Genomic DNA, 26,526 nt, shown 5'->3' with positions numbered 1-26,526 from the left:
TGTCTTTGATGACCTTATTATCATTATTATTATTATTGTTGTTGTTGTTGTTGTTGTTGTGGTTGTTAAACCTTTAATGTGTAACAGATGCGAACACTTAATGAAAAGGTTTTTAAAGCATAGTATAGGGAGAGAAAATAAAAGGCAGCATGTAGATGCATTGATGTGAGAGATTATGCAGAGGCATTGTGATGTGTTGGGCTGGAGAGCCTGTTCACATAAAGAGCTTTGAGTGCCACTGGCCCACCATTGATTGCATGGTACAAAGCAAGTGACAGGAACACAGATTCATCAACCTGCACATGTTTCCAAAAAAACAAAACAAAAAAAAAGAACAAGAGGAGCCAACAAATGACCTCTGGCAATCAGCGAGCATTCGGTATTCAAAAACAGAGCAAAGCTGTGAGCAGGTGGCCGACAGGTATGGGACGGCGCGTAATGAAAGAAACAAACACTCGACTGCTGAATGAACGGATAACTGCACAGGATTAATCAGCTGCTTTCTAAGTATCCTTTAAGGGCTGAAGGAATGCATGCATGCTCTCTCTCTCTCTCTCTCTCTCTCTCTCTCTCTCTCTATCTCCCTCTCTCTCTCTCTCGACCCCATCACACTCTTTCACATCATCTCTCTCTCTCTCTCTCTCTCTCTTTCTCTCTCCCCCTCTCTCTCTCAACCCCATCCTACTCTCTCTCTCTCTCTCTCTCTCTCTCTCTCTCTCTCACACACACACACACACACACACACACACACACTTGACTTCACATGTAACTAGAGAGAAGGTCTATTGCCAGAGTCTGGCTATCGGACAATACTGTCTCATTTGAGGACATAATATCAGACATGATGTTGCCATAGCTACAGAGAGAGTGGAAAAAAGAAGACAGAGAAAGATTAAAGAGAAAGAAAGAAAAAAAAAAGAAAGAGAAAAAGAGAAAGGATGGGCAGAGGGCTAAAGGGAAATCAATTTGTGTGTCAAGGCCACAGTTTCAAAGCGTAACGCATTGTGAGGAGGCAATGACCAGAGAGTTGCAAGCGAGTTTAGCGAGACCAGTTTCCCGTGACAGAATCCACAGAATCAGCACAAACATTGTGGAAGAGGACTGCTGCCATTAAGAGGCTTTTGAATAAAACAGAGGACGCCTAAAAATAAAAATGCCTCATTACACAAGAGCCACCATCTTAGTCTCAGCCAGCTGTTTGAGACGCAGAGATAAAAGCAAACCGACAAAAAAGACGCTCAGAACCTCTCAGCGTCGAAAAGGAAACTCCTCGAATGCCAGAAAACGACCAGCCGTCCAACCGACTGATGTTTTGATTTTTGACTCTCGGCCCTTGATTCACGTGTTGCTCTTTTCTTTCTTTTGTTTTTTCCTTTTTTTTTTTTTTTTTTTTGGTAGGCGTATCAAGTACAAGGCGATCCACGACAGCTAAAGTAGGTCATGAAGCTACGCGGCCAGACTCCTCCTATACCGCATCAAAAATTCATCAGTTCCTGTTTATGCACCCTCTCCACTCTGTCTTTGAGTGACATAAGCACATACTTCTCTTCCATACATAGTCTTCATATAGATAGAGTCATGGTTCATCAAGTTGCACTGGCAATGTACAAGTTCTATTCATTTTCCATTCATGTTATGCCAGAGGACCGTCTTTTAATGAGCAAAAGCTAGCATAATGATCCTGTTTACCTGAACTAAAGTTTTTTTTTTTTTTTTTACAGGTTGTAACCTTATATTCTTTTAAGAGAGGAACGAGTATCTCTGGAGTAAGAAAAGTTACATTTTTGCTGTAGAAAGTTCCGGTTCCTCATGATAGCTCCCATTTGCCGGTGGCCTGTTGTGTAGCCTTTGGCGTCTGACTTTTTTGTTTTTTTTTTTTCCTAATGGTTTTGATAAATGACTCTGTAATTTTCAGTATGCACTCCTCGGTGACTGTATCACAGCAATATCGATAATACTCTCTGGATCACCTTCCATAAAAAAGGGCAACCGTCAAGTGGATAAACTGTGACAATATCGCTATGTTATGTAAACCTACAGCACGGTATACCTCTCTAAAATATCCCATATCATAATATCAACTATAACCACAGCCTGCCCATTATTCAGGAATCTCAGATTACAAATTAATATTTGAACAAGATCACAGGTAGTAAGTCTTGATTACAGCTGAAAACTGAGATACATCGAACACATCGAGATTCGCCGGAATAAGAATCATTTCCTCATGTCATTCGACCCAGCCCCTTCACATCCTGTGTTTGTCTTTTACCTTTTTGGATGGAGAAATTGCATAAGACCACCACAGGGAGGATAACTCCTCCCTTTCATTGTTATTTTTAAGCATTTCTTGTGTTACACCATAACCAAATGTGCGTTATCGATCTCTATAAACTCGAGATATATTCCTCAAGTCACAGAGGCTTAGTGTCCCATCCATCCCAGAAGATTAAAACTTGTTCATCAAATATCTGCGGCAGGTCAGGGGTGACCGCCCTTAAATCTGGACCTCACAGGCTGTAGGTCTCAGCACAAGGGTTGTTTGAATAGATAGTCAGGATTGAGTTGATTTGAACCGTGGTAATGCTGACCAACAGGGGATCAGTAGGATTTGTCAACATATGGTGACACGATCTGATTCTGTAAGCTAGAGTAGGATTATACAGCCGCGCATGTTTCATTCAGTGTTCCCTCTATCTCATCCACTGCATTCCCACTGGACAGTCAATATATGATTAGTGTACTGATCTGTATTATCTTTATCACTCTTAAAACACACACATACACACAGAGACATAGACACACAGTCATAAAGAAATAGGCTTCGAAGAATAATTTTTTTTCATGTGCTATGAAGCAAAACCCAGTGATGCATTACTCAGGCTTTCAGATTCCCGTTATTTCACGTCAGTTCAAATGTAAGGAAAAGTTGTCTAAAGGCAGTTTTGATGAACCAGTCATTAGGTTTCACATATAAGGCAGTGCACTTCACTGATTTACAAACAAGAACTGTACGCGCAGGTGACTTAAACCAACTCAGCAGAAAGACAGGTAACCTTTTTTTCGTTTTCTTATGGCCTTTTTAACTGCCATGTCCCGCAGATATGAGCAGACTGGAGTGTAAACAGCCTGGGGCCGAGATCAGTTAGTGGTGTGAGACCTTTTAGATCTCGTAGTCCTCGGGATGATGTGACACGGACCTTGAGATCCAGTGCCACATGTCTGATTCAGTTGAGTGGTACTACTATTGGAACCTTTTTGGGTTCAGTCCACAGAAAATGCCATCTGCAGCTGGGCAGAACCGAAAAGGGAGAAGGTTAAACTTGAGTCAGGGAATGGAGCAGGTGGGGCTATCACACACACTGGGAGGAACGGGGAGAAAATAAGGCTGGTCTCTTGCTTTTAAAGATATACCTGTATAGCCGATCGGCAAGACAGATCTGCCAGACATTGCAAGGACAACAACATCTGTGAAGTAGCTATGTATCAGACCTACAAGAGAATGGGAATCATGAAGTAATAAAAATTGGCTGTGGAGGTAAATTAGTGAGACGGGAGTAGCAGTTGCAGCCATAGCTCTAACACACTCACACACACATACATAACTCATACATACATACACACACAGAGAGAGAGAGAGAGAGAGAGAGAGAGAGGGAGAGGAAGGGAGAGAAAAAGATGGATAAGAGAAAGAGACAGAGAAAGTTTCCATCCCATTCAGTGCTCCAAAACTATATACCTCTGCAACTATTGTGCCCATTGATGAATAACAATAATCTTACATGAGGAAACTAGTGTACTAAAAGTCTTAAAGGTCCCAAGGCTACTGAATGGGTCTCCAGTGGTTTGAATACAGGACACTACATATTTTGATGAGTTGAGAACTGGGACTGAACTTTTTTTTTTTTTTTTTTTTTTTTTTCATTGGCCTTTTCAAGCCTCATTAAGTATGCTGAGGTCCAGTTAGCAGCCAGGACAAATGTAAAAATCGGACACGCTGATTCTGCTTTAACTGCATCCTGTGCCCGCTGGCCACTCTGCAAGTCCAGCAAGTCCATTTTTAGACACGCAATATCGCATAGAACCACAAAAACACCTCACGGTGGCTTGTTTTAGCGCGTAAAAGATTTTTCTTGAAGGGTTCGACTTTCGGCCGTGCAGATTCGACGGGTGAGTAAAATGAAACTCACAAGGTCGGTACCAAAAGCAAAATATGACAAAAAAGAGCAACAACAACAACAAGAAAAAAATGCGTAGAAACACATGTTTTCTCTGAGACGGCAGACCAGAGGCTGAATCCAGACTTACATAATTAAGAGTGTTGGCAATGGGAACGGGTGCACGTCGTGTGAGATGTGCTAGTCAGTGGCTGAACTGAACTCTTTTGCTTGCCAGATATTCCACTGCAAGATGAAAATGAATTTATCATGAGAGCTAACCTCCATAAGATTCTGTCATGCTAAACTGTTCACAATGAGATATCAGAGGGGTTTTTTTTTTTCTTTCTTTTTCTTTTGCATTAATACATGCGCTACATGACATGACCATCATAGTTTCATAATTCGATTTTCAGCATCAGTGTTTATATCAATTTCATATGTTTTTACATTCTTCAGACTCAAATGTCATATTCATAAATATCAGACAGAGCTAAGCACTGGACTAATGGGAATGACTGTTGTGAAGCGATGTGGTTCTGACAGTAACAGATTTCTTTTTTTTTTCTCTGTTTTTGCCGGTTGGAATGAGTCCCAGGTCTCAGAACAGTGGTCAGGTTGTGTGTAAGTGAAAGAGAATAACGGGGATGGGAGTAAACCCACAGGAGTTCCCTCCCTTATGGCAGGGCCTGTGACAAACCAAACAGCCCAGGAACAGGCTGCCTCGCTCCCATTCGTCAGCCACACATCATCACGCGTGACTAAAGCCAGGGACACCTGCACCACAGCCATGGCTCAAACCTGAGGAGGACGTGAGGGGAGGAAGTACACAAACAGCCTCCAAAACTCTGCATATTCTACAGAGAGAGAGAGAGAGAGAGAGAGAGAGAGAGAAAGAGAGAGACTCCAGGAGCTGGTACAGAATGATGAAAGAGGCGCAGAATTCTGCTCTCATACTGTCACTCCTCATCTTCATCTGAAGGCCAGACACCTTCTGCACCTCTCTCTCTCTCTCTCTCTCTTTCCCCTCCTTCCCTCTCTGTCTGTTTCTCTCTCCCTCTCTTTCTCTCTCTCTGTTTCCCAACATCTGCGGGGCTAGTAAGAACCCATAACCCTGGATGATGAAGGCTGTCTGTTTTGCTGAGACCCATTTGAATAGTATGCTTTATAGTATGCTTTGCCTTTTTAAAAACCTCAGGCACCAGTGCATATACTGTAGTCATTGTTAGTTTAAAACAGCATGTGTGAGCCAAACCGCCTCACATACAAAAGGCTTATAGTGTATGTTGCATTCATACAAGGTAACTTCAGCTGTGGCTAATGGATTGCCATTCACCATCTGGTTATTCTTGATGGCCTATGGAATTCAAAACCGCCAAACAGAATTTAAAAGCATGAACTGCACCTCGATCCAGTATGTTTTGCTGTGAAATGAATGTAACAGAATTTATTCTCTCATAGCCTTGTGCAGACACACAGCTGGAACACACATTAGGGGGACCCTGAAGTGAAATAATTCAAACTGCTCACTGTCAGGGAAGGAAAGGAGAGAGGGAGAGGGAGAGGGAGAGAGAGAGAGACAGATAGGGAGAGGAAGAGGGAGAGGGAGAGGGAGAGAGAGGGGAAGAGACAGCAGGAGGAGGGAGAAGTTAGCATTGCATTCGATGTGATGATGTGGGAGGTAGAGCGTGGGCACAGACACACATTTGCAGGAGAGAGCAGAGAGCTGGTGCATTTCTCTTTTTCTTTATCTCTCTCTCTCTCTCTCTTTCTATCACTCTCTGTCACTCACTCTCTCATTTTGAATGACTCTTTCTCTTTCTCTTTCTCTGCCCCTTATCATCTCCCTTTTTAACTCTCTCTCTCCCTCTCCCTCTCTCTCTCTCTCTCTCTCTCTCCCTCTCTCTCTCTCTCTCTCTCTCTCCCTCTACTTTTCTCTCCCGGGCGGCCCCCTCATCCTAATGAGCACTGTAATCATTAAAGCATTCAAGCGTGAGCTGCAGATTGTAGGAAAAAGTAGAGGGAAAAACATCACCATCACAAAGAAGAGCAAAGTGTAAGGCAGATATCTGACGCGTTATTCTCTTGCCAACTTATAACTCATTTCATCATTAGGGAAAGATATGGGAAGGCCACTGTGCGACTCATTTCATTTGATGTATGTGTATCTGCATGTGGTGTTTGTGGAACCCAAGTGAAAACTGGATTAGTCTGTTTCCCAGTCGGCAAGGTGTTGCCATGGAAACTGGATACCTGTTGGGGGGTTAACTGATTAATCTTTATCCAAAGAAAACTTTGATTTTAATTGTACTGGCAGGACTTGAAGGAGATGATTGCTGTGTGTGTTTGCATGTTTGCATGAATGTGTGTGTGTGTGCCTGTGTGCGTGTGTGCATGTGTGTGTGTGTGTGTGTGTGTGTCTCTGTGTCTCTGTGTGTGTGTGGGTGGGTGGGTGTGCTTGCAGTCATGACTTTGTTTGTTTGTGTGTGTTTTCACATGTCATTCTTTGAGTATGAGAAAGACTATTTATGTGACCTTGTAAATGACTATGTGTATATGTACAAGTGCGTTTGCATATGTGTTTCTCGGTGTTCTTTGAATAAAATCAGGATTTTTTTTTGCTCAAGTCAGAGTTGTTTCCATGGTTACAGGACTGCAGAGAGTCATAAATGCAGCGTTTTCATAAATGACAACATCTTAAATTGAATCGAAGTGCTTTCGGTCTGTGCGCTTTCCCCAAGGAATACTTCTCCCTTTGGCTTTCGGTGTCAGACTCCAGGAATGCTTCGGAAAACCGGAGGACGCAAACCGCTTTTGCATAGTGACAAACATTTGACTCCTGTTACACAGGGAATTCTCACAAATCACAAGCCGACACAATCCTATTTTTCTCACAGATACCCACTAAGCACGTTCAGTAAATATAAAAAGAGAACAGCACATGAAAAAGGCTGTGGACAGTTTTTAAGCCATTTCTAACCATTGGTTTACTAAACATAGTTTGATGCTGGAATAATTTTGCTCTGCTGCTCCTCCAAGCCTTCAGAAACAATTTTAACTCTGCACCACGGTGTACATCTCCAGAGATGTGAGTCACCTTTTTAAACTTTAATTCTTTGTTTAAGTCAGAATGGATTCTCGCTCTTTAATGATCTGTGTGGCTCTTAATGCTAAAATGAAGGGGGTGGATTCAGCTTTGGGGATTTCCATCTTAAGCTTTGTCAGACCAACCCCATTAAAAAATGATGCAGCCCCTCAGCAGACCTCTATACGTGCAGGTTTATGCATCATAATGGCTTCATGCCTTCATAAAATGCTTTGTCTTTAAGAAAAAAAATGTTTGTATGAATAAATACATCCATTTCCTTGCAGCCATGGAGCAGAGGTGGAAATATTCAAAATAAGTAAAAAAGCACACAGGTAGACCATGGGGAGCAATTATCAATAGTGTTTGTGCTGCACTAGCTTACTTATGCCCCCCCTGCCCACATCTGATGCCTTTTCATAGGAAGAAGAAAAACAGGAACAACCTGTGGCAGTGAAACACACACAAACACACACACACACACAGGCACAGGCAGAGGCACATGCACATACACACACGCACACATGTGCACAGTGATACACACACAAACACACACACACACATGCACGCGCGCGCGCACGCACAAGCACACACACACACACACACACGCACGTACACACACGCATGTACACACACAGTAACATCATCGATGTTTGTTTGCTTATTCTTATCCCTGGCTCTCTGTCTTTTATTCTGCCTGTGAATCACCCGACTCAGGGGGTCTCTGCCTCCCCCGCACTCTGCCCACATCCATTGATCGTGACTCTTTCTTCACTCCTTTCCCGCCTTTTTTTTTTTTTTTTTGCGCTCGGCAGCCCGTTCGCTTTGGTTTCGTACGTTTACCCGGGCGGCCGTGTCCTGTTTTTGACCCCGATCAGAGCGACCGTGATCCCCTCTGATTGGACGAGCTTGGAGGACGTATCGAAAAGGGGGACGGAAATGTTACTTCGCAGAGAACGCTTCAGCAGATGCTGCTCGGATTGGGCCGGTGCGGTCCACACGTCACCCTGGCTTGGCTTTTCCCACTCTTCATTAGAAGTGCATCATCAGGACAGTGAGCTGACTTTGGCTGGCTGTGGAGCGCTGTGCTGTGTGGCCACTGAGCGGTAGCTGAAACTGGACTGGACTGGACAGGTCTGCCTGCTCTGACAGAGGATGGGTTTCTGGGTGGACATTTCTAATGGTCCAGACATGTCACAATCTGCACAATGTAATGAGAACTATTGCTGGAGCTGAGGGATGGGGGGTGGAGGGGGGGGGGGTAATTGGGGATGTGGCTGTAGGATTTGTGACCATTAGAGAGAACGAATTTCTGAAACTCAGTTCAGTTTATGAACTTCATTACTTGTTTCTCATTCTGTTCTGGGCTCTCACTCAGAATAACCTTTAGCATCCTTAGTGAGTGTTCTATTGTCTAAACTTCAATAAAAACAAAAGCTATAAGCTTCTTTCAAACCCAAGCCCAGAGACACAGAACATTAAGCATAGGGATAGTTACGTAGTTCCAGTGAGAGCAGAGAGAGCAGAGAGAGAGAGAGAGAGAGAGAGAGAGAGAATAAGCTTGTGTTTGGTTAGCTGTAATGAATAAGTGAGGGACAGAGACACACAGTAGGGGGAGTGAGGCAATGCATTAGCAGAGTACGAGAATGAAATGTTAAAGTCCTGCAGCAGAGCCTAGGATCTGAAAGCCATTCTGGGTTGGGTTCTCTCTCTCTCTCTCTCTCTCTCTCTCTCTCTCCTCACTGCCACAACTGTCAGCAGCACTTCTAGTCTCCTGAAGCACTGGCGTGGAACTATGTGCGGGTTGCCCTCCAGTGTCCTGCCAAGAGAAGCCCCACGTGGGCAAGCCTCAGGTGGTAACCATTTCCATAGGTCCTGTTCTGCACTGTGCTGTGTCAGTTCCTGGAGAAAAAGCATAACTCAGTACGTTCTAGGGTCAGAGGACACAGAGAACAATACTAACATTCCTGGTCCTTAGCCAACTTTGACCAAACCTCTTGACAAAACCCCATCTACACCATGACACTACATGTCTTACAGGCCAAAATGTCCACCATCACTTCCCAAACAAGAGCACACACAAACGTCTCTTTGAAAACGGCTGTTAAAAGGATTGGCAGCTTATTCCCACGTCGTAAAATCTCATTTAGTGGGGCAAACTCTCTCTCATTGTCTTAATTTTTACTGGGCAGACTTATTCTTATATGCCAATTACTTATAAGAATTCAGAAGCACAGTGGTATGGGGGGGGGGGGGGTAAACTAGAAGCCCGGGAGATGGACGACTTTTGTTCTGTATTTCAGAAAATAACTACCAACCGTAAATGAAGATATCATAAGAATGGGCTGCCTTGTCGGAAATGTCTCCTGACTCCTGACAACGGTGCAGACCTCTAGGGCAAAAATAGAGATGCACTCTCTGTCCATACAGTGTAGTGCACGCAAACTGTAGCACTGAGACAGAAACCAAGCACGAAATGAGCTAAAAATAAATATACAGTACTGTTCAGTGAATAGGGTTGAATGAATAGAAGCGTCCAAACAGACCTCACAAAGACGTGGATAGCATCACTCCCCTGCTCCACCCTCCCAACCTCCTCCTCCTCCTCCTCCTCCTCCCCCCTCCCTTGTGTCACTTGCTCCACTGCTTCTGGGGAAAACCTGGGGGTTTACCCCTCTGTGGGGCTAACACACATACTGAGCTCAGTGTCTGTGAATGCTATGCACGTAACCAATAAAGCATTCATCACTATAATGAAACCACTTAGTGCGACACTAAGCACATCACACTTTTTCCCCTCTTTTCCTCCCTACATTTCGTATATTAAATACAGTTTGAACACTTTGGACAGATACATGAAAAAGGCCACTACGAAAGGGCTTTGAAACACTAAGCTGCGTTTCAAGCTATATGAAAAGTATTCTGAAGTACCGATATTTTAATTACAAATTCCATTGTTAGTACCACTTAATTTTAAAGTGTCACTACAACAAAAACATGGAGAAAAAGCCACAGCTTCTGCGGGCCGCAATTGGTCATCTATTCGCAATCCCTCCTCAGCCAACCAATGAGAAATCGTTTAAGGGCTTTAGCCCAGAGACTTTAAGTATACACTGAAATTGGCAGAGGTCATCAGCTAAATCCCGCCAAGCTGGGCTCCTATCGGCTCCTGGAGATGACGACGGGACATCTTGACCTTTCACATACCAGTCGGGTCGTTCATCAAAAAAGACCCACCACCACACCCAAAACCCCCCAACCTCACACCCTAGCCAGACAACTCTCCATCCATCTTTCTCATCCACCTCCATACAAACTCATCCATCCTTTTTCCTTTTGTCTCTGTTCCTCTCTCACTAAACTCAGGAAAGTCTTCATCTCGCTGAGAGAGACCTGACGAAAATTAGACAGATAAAACAGGGCTCGGGCTTCATGATTTGTTTAAAGCATTGCGCTTCGAGAGAGTTACAGCAGATTTTAAAAATTCCATAAATAAAGCGTCTCTTTATTCCCGGCAAACGTTAAGATCTGCATCGTGCGATAACGCGTTGGGATAAGCTGATAGATAGAGAAGCATTTTGTTTGTGTCGTTTTCATTTCCTGTTTTTGAGGGATGATCGCTTTTGTTATCCACTAGCCTGCCATATTAAGAGAAAAGCCTCATGGTCCGCAGGGTACCACACTGATCTGAATCACTGGATGTAAATTCAGTTCTTTTGTCTGTATCTGAAAAGGGCACGATGACAAACTGCTGTTCCTCCACAGTCTTCTGTGGTTTATTTAATTACGTTACTCTTTTATCTACACTTGTAGTCTTCCAATAATAATTAACTTCAGTGCCCCTTACACAAGAGTCTTGTAACATTTTCAAAAAAAAAATCTGCCAAAAAAACATGAACACTCATGTTAAATAGTCACGGAAAAATACGCTGATTGTTATCTAAATTGTGGTGACAGTATATATATATTTTTTTTATTAAAACAGTGTAGTATCAGGGAATTCGCAGGTGAAACTTCACCCACACTCACACACACACACACACACACACGCAGTGAGAGAGAGACCTGAGGGAGAAGGAAAACAGTCGAGTGTGAATTGTGACTCCTGTTAGAACATGTCCACAGGCTTCCAGAATGATCTTAGAGCATGAGACACACATGAGCCACAATACTCCATAATACACATCTTACTCTCTTACTTTGAACACACACACACACGCACGCACACACACGCGCGCGCGCGCGCGCACACACACACACACAAAGCCGAGTGTCCTCCAGAAAATCACTTCTAAACTATCCCTCTTTCACCCAGACATGGAGCCTGGTTTTCCAACAGACATTTCTGTGCCCTCTTCCACCCCCTCCTCTTCTCCAGAGCCAGAGCCACGACTCTGATGGCTAGTGGCAGCTCCCATCTCCCTGTGTTTTATTTTTTCCCTTTGATAAAGCCTGAGGGGAGAAAGAACGAGAGAGAGAGAGAAAGAGAGAGAGAGAGAGAGAAAGAGTGAGAGGGATAGAGAGAGAGAGAGAGAGAGAGAGAGAGAGAGAGAGAGAAAGAGACAGCACGCCCGACCCTGACGCGGGAGTCTCGTATCCCAGTGGGTGGCGTTCTCTTCGCTGCTGCTGCAGCAACTACATGTGACAGCAGGGCCACATGGCATCTTTGTAAACTCCTCCTTGCATGTCTTCAGCAGCAGAAACTCTTCCTATTCTTTCCTAAAGCCCCCCACTCCACATTCACGGTAGCTACAGCATTCATCTGCACAAACTGTTACATACAGGGTCTACGGATCTGGAAATGAATTATGTCTAGAACGAACGTGACTATTCGCACAAGAGTCAGGTCTCATTCTGGTATGAAAACCTCTCGCTTGGTTAAAATTAGCCTGGCTGCAGGAGAACACGAGCTACAATTGCTTCTGCTCACACATCCAACCAAAACACCAAATTCCATTTTATACCACATATCTTCTATGAAAATAAAACACTGAACTTCTGACAAGCAGATGCAATATCAACTGCTATTTATAATCAAAAGCACGAGAGTTATGCTGGGGTTTTTTTTGCTGTTGTTGTTGGTTTTTTTTGAACACGTAAACCAGGAAAAAGAAAAAAAAACAAAAACAAGCCTTTGTATTTCGCTAATTTGAATTACTATTATCCATCTTGTGTGGGACTTCAAAGAGCTAAGGTACATGGGACCCCTTGCACACTGAGACCGTGAATAGATTAACCGGAGGAACGAGAAGCGGGAGAGGTGCTGTGTAAATAAAATATTCCGCTCTGGTGCCGCGCGGCAAAGAGAACAGGCTCCAGGCCCGGCGTCGGTCCTCTGGCGTCTGCCGCTGGTGTTAATATTTCAATTACACTCATGAATAAATGAATTAAGTAGGTGCTAACATCATCCGCGGCCCTGTTTCATGCTAGAATTATGGCATTCGACAAGATAGCTTTAGCTACGTGGTGCCTGGGTCCACAAATGTAATTTGTGCGTTTCAGTTGGAGGAGGCAGAGGGAAGGGATTGTGAAACTTCGTGTGAATTCTTTAACCTGTTCTCAGTTTTGGCTGCTTGTGATGAAACTACACTTGGAAGTGTGAAAAGTCAGAGTGCTGAATGACTCTCAGAGCGAGTGAGGTTGAATCTACATAAAGGGACATCAGTCACAGCTGGGAATAACAGCCTCACAACTTACATCTGCCTGTTTTTTTTTCATGTAAGTAATCTACCTGAAAATGTTGGCAAGATGTTGACGCAACATGACTCTCTTGAGCTAAAAATGACATAAAAAACTTTCAGTTTCGGCTTCACTTTTTTTACTGCGAAGATAATCCATCGAGTTTCTTTTATTTTTCTTATTTTCTTATTTAAATGATCGAGTGCTATGAAGAACTACGAGAGGAAATAGGAGTCAATTAAGAGTATACGGCCCATGTTTTGCAAACATTTTAAATACATATTTCAGCCCTGGTCAGATTAGTCTGCATCGTGTAAAAAGGCATCGTTATGCACTTATGAGATCATCATGTTTTGTTTTTAACTGTACGTGCAATTAAATGCAACGTGTAAGCACGTATAGTTAAATGAAGGGATTTAGAGATGATCTTCGTTGTAGGGATGTCTCTTTGAGAGCTTACTTAGACTCTAGCTCCTAGCTCTTTCATCTCGCCTTGATTACATGTTCTCTTGGTGGATGTTACTATGTGTTCTCACACTAGCAACCCATCTCTCATAATATCAGCTCTAAAGAATGTTCGCTAGATGCAAATCATATCCTTGCTAGGGCATTTCTCCTCGGGAAGGAGCTGGCTTTTCGGGACATTGTCTCCTGTCAGAACTCATTTAGTGCTCTCTCCGAGGCGTCCGGACCTTTCCATCGCCTGACATAAGTGACATTTACATTTGCCCTCTATCAAAGAAAGAGAAGCAAGGGTCTGGATCCCTCTAGTTTTATCACAGTCGTCCTCAAGAGAGCGTCGGAGAAGTGACCACTCATAAAACACTCGGGCCAGGCGTTTTTCCAAACGCTTTGTCCGTCATTTGAGAAGAACAGAGCTCATTTTGCCCCGAGCGTCACAACGAGAACATCGTAATCACCGCCGCATTACGAAGAAATTATTTGAATGAACTTAAGTAAACTTGGATAATCACCTTTTTCATTATTTTTGTCAGTCTCTTTTTTTTTTTCCTTTGTTTGAACCTTCAAAAGAAAAAAAAAAAGAAAGAAAGAAAGAATGCCGCAACGTTTATTGATGTTGCATTTATCAGTTGTTGCTCTTCCTTGGGGTATTTCCACTTCAAAGTGGTGTGTGTAGATAAAAAAGAGACCAAGGGAGAAATGCTAATTTATACAGTCCAGAATACAGCCATAGAGGACAGAGAGAAATCAATAGAGCTCCCCTTGTGCAAAAAGAGTCAACAGAGCAGAGGATCCCAGTGCCTGGTTGCATAAATAATATTTATGCAGACGCTTGCACCCCTAGAGCCATTGAACAACATGTATAATTCTGATTCATACAACTCCAAAGACATGATCTGGTGAGTATGAGACCTCGTCAGTTTCCTCAGTGAACAACTGGCTAGCGATTGTTGGGCACACATCGTTAAGAGATTGAAGAAATAGGATTGCAGTTGTCTTTAAATTGTTTTCAAAGACAGTAAACTAGATTAATCCACCATGGCTGGCTTATTTATTACAAAGAGGTGGTACTCTTTAAGCAGTCTGACTAATTGGCACTCGCATGTATTGGCATTACCATGTATTAGGAGAGAACAAACAATCTTTTTGAGTCGCTTAAAAAATTGGGTCGTTGTAAATTCTACGATTCCAGCGATATATTGTTTTAAAGGCATTTTAAATCTGCAGGGCCGAAAGAAATTAGTTTGCTAAGACCGGTAGGCTATCGACGTGAAGCACTGACGTGTTTATACCTACTCCTTCTGGCTTGGTTAATTCATGAGGTACCAGAAAAATACTTTTGTCTCTACAGTCACTGTTGTATTGCATCGGCTCCCGATATCACTTCTGTTTCGCCTCCACGGAGAAATATGAATATGCCTAGGGAGGTTTGATAGAATATGGAGTAATCTCTTATCAGGTGATGATTTCAGGAAGGAACCATTACAGCCAATCTAATCTGAAGTGCTGTGGTTATGAAGAAAACATGGCAGGTCATTAGATTCGACAATCATCACACGGGAGCTCTTGTAGTGATGCGGCCAAATATGAAAGCGAGCTGAAATTAAGAGCGAAGAGCCATCTTTATTTGCCCCCCCCCCTTCTCCTCCCTCCACCCCCCCAACAGACGAGTCTTAAATTACCAATGCACGTGGAATAATGAAATACGAATCATTGACTAATGGTTACGAAGACAGACAGATCTCAACTACTTTATCCACTAACAGCACCACAAGCACAGCCCTGTGTCATTTACATTCTCAATCGTATTAAATTATGCTTTAAATTATCATTTCAATCAAATTAAATGGAGAAAAACAGAAGAGTGGGGCTCACCCAAGATGCATCCCGGTAGTGGGCAGAACGAGCAACAAAAATGTGGATTAAGAGCCGCCGGGGTCAGTATTGAACTAATGTGGGATGTATATACACAACAACAGATTCTGAGATTTTAATTTCGGGGAGAACCAGTCATTCTTTCATCCAAATGAAGGTACTGAACCTTTCCTTATTATTCTACGAGTTTTTAAAAAAAAAAAGCTGTTTATCTTGAGATAAATTCATGTAAGGCAGATTGTTTTTTCTCTCTCTCTCTCTCTCTCTCTCTCTCTCTCTCTCTCTCTCTCTCGAGTTCACTGTAAAACATTTTCGAAATGACATTCTGTTGTGTCTGCGCGCAATTATACTGTATTTCACCTCATTTTGTGTGTAATTACAGATTACCAGACAAACAGTATGGTTTAGTCCATGGTCCACTGAATGTACTCAGAAAATTCATTTTCACTTTGGGCTGTGAGGCAAAACACTTAGAGTTTGAGTTGAATGAGCATGCAAACAAGGGAACTGGTGGCATTCTTCGTCCTTGGACGTCGACCAAAGAAACTACAGGCATACTGCCACTGCCTCGTCTTCAGTCATCAAAATCAATATGTGCAGTAGGGGGTATTTGAATACCAGAAAGAGAGAGAGAGAGAGAGAGAGAGAGTTTTTTTTCTCGCCTTCACCGACACAAGAGGTGGATGAACATTTGGAGGTGAACTCAAAATTCACGAATTCCACACAAAGAAACTGCTCCTGATAACCATGAAATCCCACTGCAAGGCCGACTCCGTGAAAACGGGTGAAAAAAAAAGTCTTTTAAATGAGTTTTTCCTTCACCTTGGGAGAATACAGTTGGGGAATTTATTCTTTAATCTATGAAAGATGTGCTGGCTGTTTATAAAAGGTGTATCACTTTCAGAGAGGAAGTAAAACAAAACAAAACAAAACAAAAAAAAAACAGCACGAAGAAGAAAAAAAAATTGCATATTTGTTGTGGAATGTTTTCTGATCTCATTTCAAAGCGAGAAGCCGCTGAGCTGGCAGATCGTAAACGCCTCAACCTGGTTTCTGTCCCCTGGACTGCAACAAACTCTAGTGTGTGACGTGATTTTATATATATATATATATATATATATATATATATATATATATATATATATATAAAACCTTACCATCCTCTGAAATCAGCAGGGTCCTGCAGTCTACTGCAGCCCAAACTAATGTGAGAACATCTGAACGGTGCCTTACCCAAGGGCTTTCTGAGAAACAGAGATCAAAAATCAATCTGCAAATATAGGTATTTGTTCAGAGGGGCTGGGAGAAAGCAGGCTTCCAGTAACAGTTCATTAGAGAGAAACTAGTCTTCATTCACTCTAAGAGCCAACCCCCATCCATCAGCTAACTCCTCGTTCAGCTGTGTGGTCAATGGCCTATGATATTGCCCGCTTAAGGATGGACTGGTCAGGGAGACATTACTTCATTGCAAGGAGACGACCGACAAGAAGGCTTTGCATCCATTTAGCATGAAAGCCTGTCCAGTACACAAGACAGAACATGACCCCCACCACCACTACCGCCCGCCCGTCCCCCCCACACACACACACACACCCACACACACCCACACACACACACACACACTCTGCTTTCTACCCTAAGCCACCAGTCTTTGATACTCTGTTGCTATTCCATTCCAATGTTAGTAACGATAAAAAGAAACAAGCTTTAACTTTAATTCCTTTGCTCCACAATTGAAGATTAAGGAGGTGTGTGCATGCATATGATCATCGTTATCGAAACCATAAACATACCACATCATATTGAATGCCCCTGTATGAATGTGTTGTCCTGTATTATAGAGCTAAAATGCCAGTGAACTGAGGCTGGGAGGAGACGGTGTCTGAGAGGCTGCCTCAGTCTCTTTATGTGTTCTACTATGTGAATTATATTCAGTTAAATACAGGGAGAGATTTTCTTCTCCACTAAAAGCAGAAAATATTGGAGAGCTGAATCGGAATTAAAAGCTTACTGGGTAGGTTCCCCATCTGACACCAAGAGGGAAAGTGCCGTTTAAATAAAACATGCAGTCCTTTCATTAAAATCCATGTCTTTCTTCTAGTACTTCATGTGCCTATTCAGGATACATGGAACAATGCCTCTAAATTGATAGCTTAACAGCACAAATCTGGAACAGATATTCTGACAGAAAGACTTTGCGTTGGCTGTTCAATATAAAAGTCAAGATGCGTTTATGAGAATGTGTGTGTGTGTGTGTGTGTCACGCACGTGCACACACACACACACACACACACACACACACCCTCTCTCTCTGCAGCAGCTCCTGCTTTCTGTTCAGGAATTACACAGGATTTAATGTAATTAGAGGACTGACAAGGGCAAACTTTCCGCTTATTACTCAGCAGTGGCCCCTTGAGAACGACAGCATTCACATGGCATTTGTCCAATCTCCAATGACAACACCTTGTCCCCCCCTGAAATCCTTTCATTTCAGTCCACTCTGGAGAGAGAAAGAGAGAAAAAGAGCGAGGGAGGGCGGGGGGGAGCAGCAGGTTGATTGTGTCAGAGGTGAGAACATATATTAAATGTCATAGATGATGAATGGCAAGGAATAGCCGTACCTCTATTCAGAGAAGAGAACATTCTAGTGACTGATTGTCACAAAAATCCTTAAATTGGAGAATTTGGATAAAAATAAATGGGATTATCATAGACATGCGCATCTTCCAGTTTGGACTGATGGGTTATTGAAAGAATGCGCCATGACATCAAGGGGTCAGTCGTTGCCCATACACGATGGCGTGATCCATATACCGAACCAGAGTTCACCGAAATTTCCTCGGATCAAGAACCTCTGAAAGTCGTGCAGGTCCTTACAGGGAAATGATCTATAAGAAGAGTGTCTAGCAAGGTTAAACACTGCACTAAATCCCATGAGTCTGCAGGAGAGTGACATCCACACTCTAAAGAAAAGCTCATTAAAAATGCCTCCTCCGATCGAGGGCCTCTGAAAGTCTTGTTGGTCTCTATGGGAGAAGATTTATAAGACGAATGTCTAGGAAGGTTTAACACTGGACTAAATCGCATCACCTCTATGAGGTATGATCACAGGTGTTTTTAAATACTCCAGAATCGCAGTAGAATCACCACTGTCAGATCAACTCCAGCTTCTATCGATCGATTTTAGTTCCCTCTGTACTGTCAGTTGTTTCTGCTTAAAGTTCAGTGTCTCATTTATGTGTACAAAATGGCTAATTAAAAAAAAAACTCCACAAAGTATTAAAAAAAAAGAAAGAAAAGCTTTATCTGACTGAGGTCAAACGCAGTTTATCGATGGCTGTTTTACCCTGAGCGTTTTTGGAGAACAGGGAGAGAAATCAGTGTGGATAACTAACCCTCTCCTCCAGCACCCCATCAGGCATCACACTCATCGCCCTCGGCGACTGAGCCAATCACATAGCTAATGTTTGTCTTATGTTAATGGCGGCCAGATGCTGCAGCCAGCACCTTTCGGAATAATGACGCATCTCATTTGTGGGATAATCAAAGAGACTGATGCAAATGTAGGTCCACATAGTGGGAGTGCTTGTCTAAAAAATGACACACCAACTACTATCAAAATAGATGACATGGTGAAAAGCGCTATTTTCCATTTTAAGGTTTATCAGCGACAACAAACAAACAAATCATTAAAACCACGATTCTCAGATTCTCACTGACATTGAAAGGGCTGTTCAAATGCTGTAAGATGTCCCTGATCACTACATCCATCTATGGCCAAACCAGTCAGACTAACAACAAACCAGATTTTTTAAAATCGACAAAAAAAAAAAAGAAATTTCCCAAAAAGATGGCTCTTTGAAATATGATCAAATATGTAATGTCCTAACTTGTATCGAAAAATGCAAGCTCTAAAATGTAGAATGCTTAATGATTTAAAGCAAATTGCAGAATACATGAGAGCCGCTGAGTTTTTTCATGTTCTTCCCGTATGTCTTCTGGTCTACAGTAGTCTTTCATACATGTGAAAACACATAAAGTAGTGAGGGATGATAATTGAAAGCAAAATGCCTACTGAGCAGCAAACATGACTTCCTCTGATGTGTGTTGTGGTGGAATCTGGCTGTGTCTTTGGGGGGGGGGGGGGGGGGGGGGGGGGTTTCAGCGAGGGAGGGGGGCAGAGATCAGATAAGGGATAAAGCCAAGATGAGAGTACATGTATACAGTTTCCTCTGAATCATTTCAACACAAGTCTGCCGCTGGAATCGAATCTCCTAACAGCAGCTGAAATGAGGCCCGTGGAACAACCATGAGGTTAAACAGAAGACCAATTACCTTTCCAAGAAGAATAAACATCACAGGGTATAAGGCACAGCCTGGGGGTGCGGGATGGGGGGGGGGGAGCTGAAGAGGGGGTGGGCACTGAAATGTAATGTAGCAAAGACAGAGGCCAAAAAGAATGATACGCTTGCATTAAAGGCCTTGGGGAGGCCCACACTGTTTTCTTTTTTTTTTTTTTTTTTTGTAAAGAATACTTAATGCATTCGTTTTGTTTGACTTCAACTGCTAATTCTCAGCATTAGATAATCAATCCATTTCTGTGGAAAATGGGAGATGATACAGCTTTTCACGCTGGAGTCTATGTGTTTATGCTGTAAAGGAAATGTGATATTTTCATGGGATGTTTTGTTATTTAGATCTTTTGTTATTTGGAACTATTCAAATGAACTGTTGCTGCTCTTTGAGATAGTTATCCTTACATTTCCTGCATTGCACGCATACACGCTGTCCTCAAGGGCAGAGGTCATTTTGTCAGGGAAGAACACCAGTTAAGCCAGGGACTCCAGACTTCATAGATGTAACTATGACTCAGAGAAAGGTCAGCAATTAAAGTTTCCCCTCTTCCAAATCTATTGACAAGCATTTAACTGCTCTTAACATGAAAGCCAACACACACAGTTAATGAGGCCCAGTGTCCAGATCGCCGTGTGACAGCGCAAGGTTTCTGATCTAAGGTCAGGCCTTTTTTTTTTTTAAAGAACGAACGTCAGGACCCACAGAGTCAACTCGGTTCTGGTGCTATTTGCAGTTCTGTTGCACCCGAATGGGCGTCCTCCTTTGCAACATGCAGAATGTGGATCTCCGTGAGGATGGATGGTGCCTGGCCGACATACAGATATTCTGAGCTCAGCGTGTTGTACTACAGCGTCCACGTTTGACAATTTACACTTCTAGCGTCTGCAGCTTACAAGACATGCAGTTGACAAGGCCTCTTCCCCTCAGTCCCTCCCCCAACTGTGTCTCACCTTTATACTTATTTCAGGCAAGTGACAAATGGTGCGTTTAACTTGAGGGCATCATAAAGACCGCGGGAGCAGCTGTGAGAAGGACAGCAGATGTCCACAGAATGCCTCGTAACATAAGGTGAATGGCAAGCCAAACCTCAAGCACGTAGAGCAATCCAGAGCGTGTGTGTGTGTGTGTGTGTGTGTATGACTATGACTTTACAATGGCCATAAAGCCGGTAATATGCCCATAAACAGGTCTGAATTCATACAAAGCATGGCACAGTCTCCATATACAATATGTCTTGTGATGGAATCTTAAGGGGGATTCATGACATTTACATGGCTGTTATCTGCCTGTTGAAATTAAGGTTGGTTGAATTATACATGCAACAATAAATCTGTAAACAATACAATTGTTTGAAATTCTTAGTGCTTTGTGTTTTATGAAATCTCTGGTTTGGATTGCCTTGTTTGAATTCTGACTCGAGATTATGAAATAACATAGTCCATTTGTTTTATAACACAATGAAACTATTGTTCCTGTTCTTGTTCCACAATAGGCTACAACATGTTTAATGACGGAAATTTAACTAGAACGGTTAAAAAAAAAAAAGAAGAAAAAAAAAGGTACCGAAGCATTTTCAGCGCACACTTGTAATTTGTTACACTTGAGACAAAAGTGACCTGTTATAACTATGCTTTTCACAAACGTCCTAAGTCATTGTGACATGATGCCATAATGCTTTACGGAGGCCTGGGGGACACTGTGCCGTCTGAGAATAAGAATAATGTATGGCTTTGGCACAACACACTGCAAGGGTGCCTGCACTCTGTGGGCAAATGTGACAAGATGTATTTGTCTCTCCTAAAGGCCCAGAGGTCTGATAATATATGAATGCCTTGAAAAAGGCATATAGGTTGTGTAGCCCTGCAGGAGGCCAATAATTTCAATTGACTATTGACAAGCAGAGGAAAAATGTTTAGTTTGGGAGGTGGGTGTTGGTGGTGTTGGGGGAGGGGGGGGGGGTCCTGTGCATGGGGATATGTGAGTATGCTTATTGTTTCTTTCTCTAATATTTCTTTCATTTATGATTTCTTTGCTGAACAGAATTGAAGGCAAAACAACATGTTTAAAAACATCTCATGTTTGCATTATGTCCTGTTTTTAATACTGAAGCCCCTAGGACCAGATTTATGTACTAGTGATCTAGCTTACATAGTGATGTGCAAGACTGATTCAAAACAGCTGGCTTGCTGTACATACTGTGTGAATAAGAAATAGGCTAATTGTTTTTTTACTTCTTTTCTTCCAAGCATTTTTACCTTCCACTCGAATGACTGCACAAGCAGTTCAATCAATGTAAAAAGGAAAACATACATTTCCTCTTCCTTCAGGGGTATGTGTGTGTGTGTGTGTGTGTGTGTGTGTGTGTGTGCATGGTGGGGGTTGAAAAGAGAGAGGCTGGATGTCAAAGATGGTATAGTTTGGTCAAAAATTGCATTGCAGTTACTAAAAACTGACTTTCAAATCAAGTAACAGCAGTGATATCCAGTGGTAATATCCAACAATATCCAGACAATAAAGCTGACATCAAAGTGTGACGTTTGAGCTCATGAAGAAACCCATGACGACAACGTAACAGGCTATTAGAGGATTCCATCATTTCTTACTCTTCACAAATGCTCTCCTTCTTCACTCTTTAATTTCTCTACCAACTTTTCCAATGGGTCCGTTCTCAACCAAGCCCTTGTGGGCTACGCTGACAGCACCTGGGTCCGGGAGTTGGAATCAGCTCTGCCTGCAGTAGTATCCACTAAGGGAAGGATAAAGGAATAAAGAACTAGTGCTGAGGGACTGATTACTTTGTGTGTGTCTGAGTGCCTGTGCATGGATGCATGGACTGCACAACAAAGTCCTCAAAATAATACTTAATTAACACTACAGACATTAAGGAGGTTGTACATGGCTGAGCTCAGTGGTTTTCACAGAAACTGTGGCTCATAAAAATACGTCCATTAAGACAAAAAGAAATGGACCAGCAATAGCAATCAAGAAGCTATACAGATGGATCTCTGCATCAGTGAAGTTTACTAGACTTACCCCCAGCCACCATGGTAACATAAACTCATGTGACAATAGAACCGAGTGAATCACCCGTATGTCGCATAATCCGCCAAAAAATAATAATCCCATTATTTGGACCGTAATCTAAAAACATGGTACCTCGCCACTAAATGTCATTTGTGCGTAATCTCACAAATACATTCAGAACGGAGGGAGCCCTGGAGACGTATGGCCTCCATTGCTCCTGAGTAGTGTTGTGTTTGCCAGGGACCTTGATCCTTTAAGCATTTGATAAACAGACTTAACAGGTCCCCCCCCCCCACCCACCCACCCCAACCCTTTATATTTAGAAAATCACCTCCAAGCAGTGGCTCAATGTATGTAAAATATCCCTTGATTGGTGAGTCAGTCAGGGAAACTTCTACCTTTAAGCTATGAAGTAATGTCAGGACATTGCTAAGAAGATATTAAGCTATGCGTTGACTGAAAAGCAGCTCTCTCCTGTACTGTGTAAAAGGGCATCAAAGGGACAGCCTACTTCAAATATGTATTTCTTGGTAATTTAACTCATACAGTGTACTCTAACTCATTAAGTAAATGTGTATTTCTTCATAATTAGGAATGTCATGCTGGTGTTTCAAGTGACTGGGGTTCATGTGATTTGTTGAGAGATGAATGCTGAAAATTGGCCATCATTCAAGCATACGGGTGCCATTCATTAATATTGACTGATATACAATGCAACATTGTTCATACTTGTCCTATGCTTTATTTACATGTTTATGCCTGTTGCATTTAGTGTAGCTCTTCCCAAGTCATTCTTAAAACCGGAATAATTCAGAAAAAAAATGCTGTTTTTTTTCTACTACTAAGTAAATCACTTTAAAAGCACAGTGCTAAGACGATACTGCTTGAGCTCTAAATTATGTAGAGTGACAGTCTATTTTGAAGCGCTAATGAATTATCTTTGACACAAACCTCAACGCCTGGGTAATTTGCACTAGGCTTTACGTCCATAATTACATAACCCCCTAGCTACACGTTTCAAATTTCCCCCATTACTTATGAAACCATAGTGATAAATATACATACATTTGGCTCACGCCTCCGCCGGTGGGAAACGCACATCTTGACGCGCTTTAATATTAACATGTTCCAACGTACTGTTTCAGTAATCGATGTTTATCACATTATTCACAACATTGTTTTACCGCCTCGGAAAGAGGAGCTGCACATGCCAACTCTTAAACATTTAAAATCTACGACAGCCACAAACTCTTTCAAGGTATGTTGAGGCACAGTTAATTGGCACGAGAAGCGCAAATGACGCAGCTAAAGGAACATGGTACAATCAAGAGACCGTGCAAATGACCAGGCAATCCGCAACCATGCTTAGTGTGATGATTTGACCAGGTTTGCTACATATTTTGGCCTAAAACAAGCACAAATCATGCCTAAATTCATTTTCTTGAGAATGCTTGGGTCAGATAAAAGCATAACAAATTACTGCCATCTTCAGGTGTAAAGAAAACCAACATGCCCTCTGTTTTTCAACAGTGAGATCGTGACTGAAATAACAGATCGTTTAAGTATGTTGAAATGGTTGCAAGATATTATCAAAAACAATTGTGATATTTCCGCTATACATGAGTCTGTATATGTATATAAGCCTTGTCCATTTAATTAGCAGTGAGACGCAGTGAACAAAGTTGATGACAGGTAACTGTTAAAATGTGTAGAAATATTACAGTTCTGTCCGAAACACAATAATGTTTGTCATTTTTGTTGGAATGACGAAATAAAATATAAGGTGATTATCAAAATGAATTCCCTGCGGTGATTAATTTTATCTAAATACGGAGGTTTATTGGTTGCTTGTTATAATTCAGGTGTGCAATTCTACATTAAAAGCATTAGGTAAGATGAACAGAATTTAAACTGTGTCACGAGCCATTGGCACGTGCGGGACCCATCATCTCTTTGAAACACCTAGATATAGCTCAGCGTTCATTTTGCATTCAACGGATTTCAGGGGGAGGGATGCGGGGGCGTTGAAATGTGGACTGAAACACAAATTCATAACCATGGGTTTTTAATAGCAAACACTGCCTTTTTTCTGCTCTCCACGGACATTTCATTTCCAATAGACAAGTTGCAACTTGTTAAACACTGCGCAAAAGTACCACCTATGCCACCTTAGAATTCTGTTTTTTTCACGAGCGTCTCTTGTAAGAACACTGCCGCCGGTTGTATCCCTCAGTAATGCACAGACAACAGCCTGCTGGCACTGTCAGTCACACACAGCCGCATACCCTAAGACCAACAGTACACATAGTGCCCAGCAGAGCAATACCAAGAGTTTTACCTCAGTATCGTAGATTTTGGTGATGAGTGAGAACGAGTACTGCCTGGACTCGCGTATGTGCTGAATGGCCAGCTGAACAGCGGGCTCGATGCCCTGACTTATGCTGCTCATCAGCGCAGACTCGTTCATTGGCATCAGGACCATAATGGGCAAGTTCTCGCCGTCCCTCATGTACCAGGTGTTGTCCTGGCCATGTCGCGAGTAGTCGTTGCAGACCTTCGATAGCGCAGGTTGAAATCCCCAGGCGGCCAAGAGCAGGCATCCTGACAGAAAGAGCATCTCCCATCTGCATTCCCTCCGGGACGGAGCCATGCTACCGTGCAAGACGAAGAGATGCTAACCACCTTCTCACTGCCCTGGCATTGCAATTTTGGGGGGAACGTCAGTCCGGGTGGGGTGATAAAGTCACGCTAAGAGAAAATGCATTAAAAAGTATTTCAACTGAAAAGCTGCTATGGCAGTAGGGCAGTGTTAAGGTGCCCGGTCTGTTTGGTTGTTAAAAGAGAAAAATGGTTTCGACGCTTCAGAGCTGTAATTCCTGCAGATCCATATGACTGTATTTCTTCGGTCTGACGCGTAATAAAACAAGAAGGACGCTGAGTCGCAGACTGGATTTAACTACAAGATTCACATACGTTCCTTTCCACTGTTATCCACAGTAGTCCTCGTTAATTTCTATACAACCCAATTCCTCTCTTCATATTCCAAGTAGAGCCGTATAAGTGCATCACAATCCACGGTCAACACGGTATAGACAACGACCATGGAAAAATATGCCAAAATTCTGCAGAACGGTAAGACGAAAGTCAACCACTTGTGTTAACGGTTGTTATGGATACAACATCATCACTGGAGTATATTCCAAGCAGTTGACGGAGTAGTGGCATACCTGACAGCGCACAATGTTTTTTGACGATGTAGGTGAGATCAATCGAAAAAGCAGACCTCCTGTTCTTAAAATGATACAGGCTATCAAATAACAATCCGTGTAAGGATATCCGTTTGTCGGTTCTTTGATGAGTCGAACGAGCTAGCTTGCTGATTCTGCCTCTGTGGCTGCCTAAGTGCCTCTGAAAAGGGCTTCACTTATTTAGCGCTGCTGCCGATGAGCGCGCGCGACAGAGAGAGGGGGGGACGAGAGAGCGAGCGAGAGAGAGAGAGAGAGCGAGCTACAGAGAGAGAGAGAGAGAGAGAGAGAGAGAGAGAGACAGAACATTCCCAAAGGAGCAACGATGGTGCTCGCTCCTGAGAGCCCGAGCTGACAAGCAAAGGTAGTACTTTTTGTGCTAGTGGTCGGGATGACACATCATGTTGATGTTCATCTAAACGTGCTCCCCACAAGGACTCAGCAGTGTTTTGTATAAACTGGTAAACTTGTGGAGGCAAAAAAATCATGTGTCACAGGTGTCGTTCCTATTGCTTTATATGCAGACATTACATGCTCAATCGAAAATATCAAAGTTCTCTTTAATATCGAACTAAATTAATGTAATTCATGTGTTACAATAAACTGTCAGTAAAACTCATTGTAGATTTGTAGAGGGAAAATA

The 26,526-nt window shown here is 42.6% G+C and overlaps 1 protein-coding gene across 1 annotated transcript in view; it reads right to left on the bottom strand.

The window, feature by feature from the left end:
- gabbr2 (gamma-aminobutyric acid (GABA) B receptor, 2) overlaps positions 1–25,288 on the bottom strand; it is a 138,088-nt gene extending 112,800 nt beyond the window's left edge. Inside the window, exon 1 of the mRNA XM_030789450.1 lies at positions 24,977–25,288. Within this exon, the coding sequence (XP_030645310.1) occupies positions 24,977–25,288 (312 nt within the window). The remainder of the gene's footprint in view (positions 1–24,976) is intronic.
- Positions 25,289–26,526: the final 1,238 nt, after the last annotated feature.

The sequence above is a fragment of the Chanos chanos genome, chromosome 12, assembly GCF_902362185.1.
Source record: "Chanos chanos chromosome 12, fChaCha1.1, whole genome shotgun sequence".
In the NCBI taxonomy this organism is placed as follows: Eukaryota; Metazoa; Chordata; class Actinopteri; order Gonorynchiformes; family Chanidae; genus Chanos; species Chanos chanos.
Note: the sequence above shows the minus strand (reverse complement) of the source record. Positions and strands in the feature narration are given on the sequence as shown.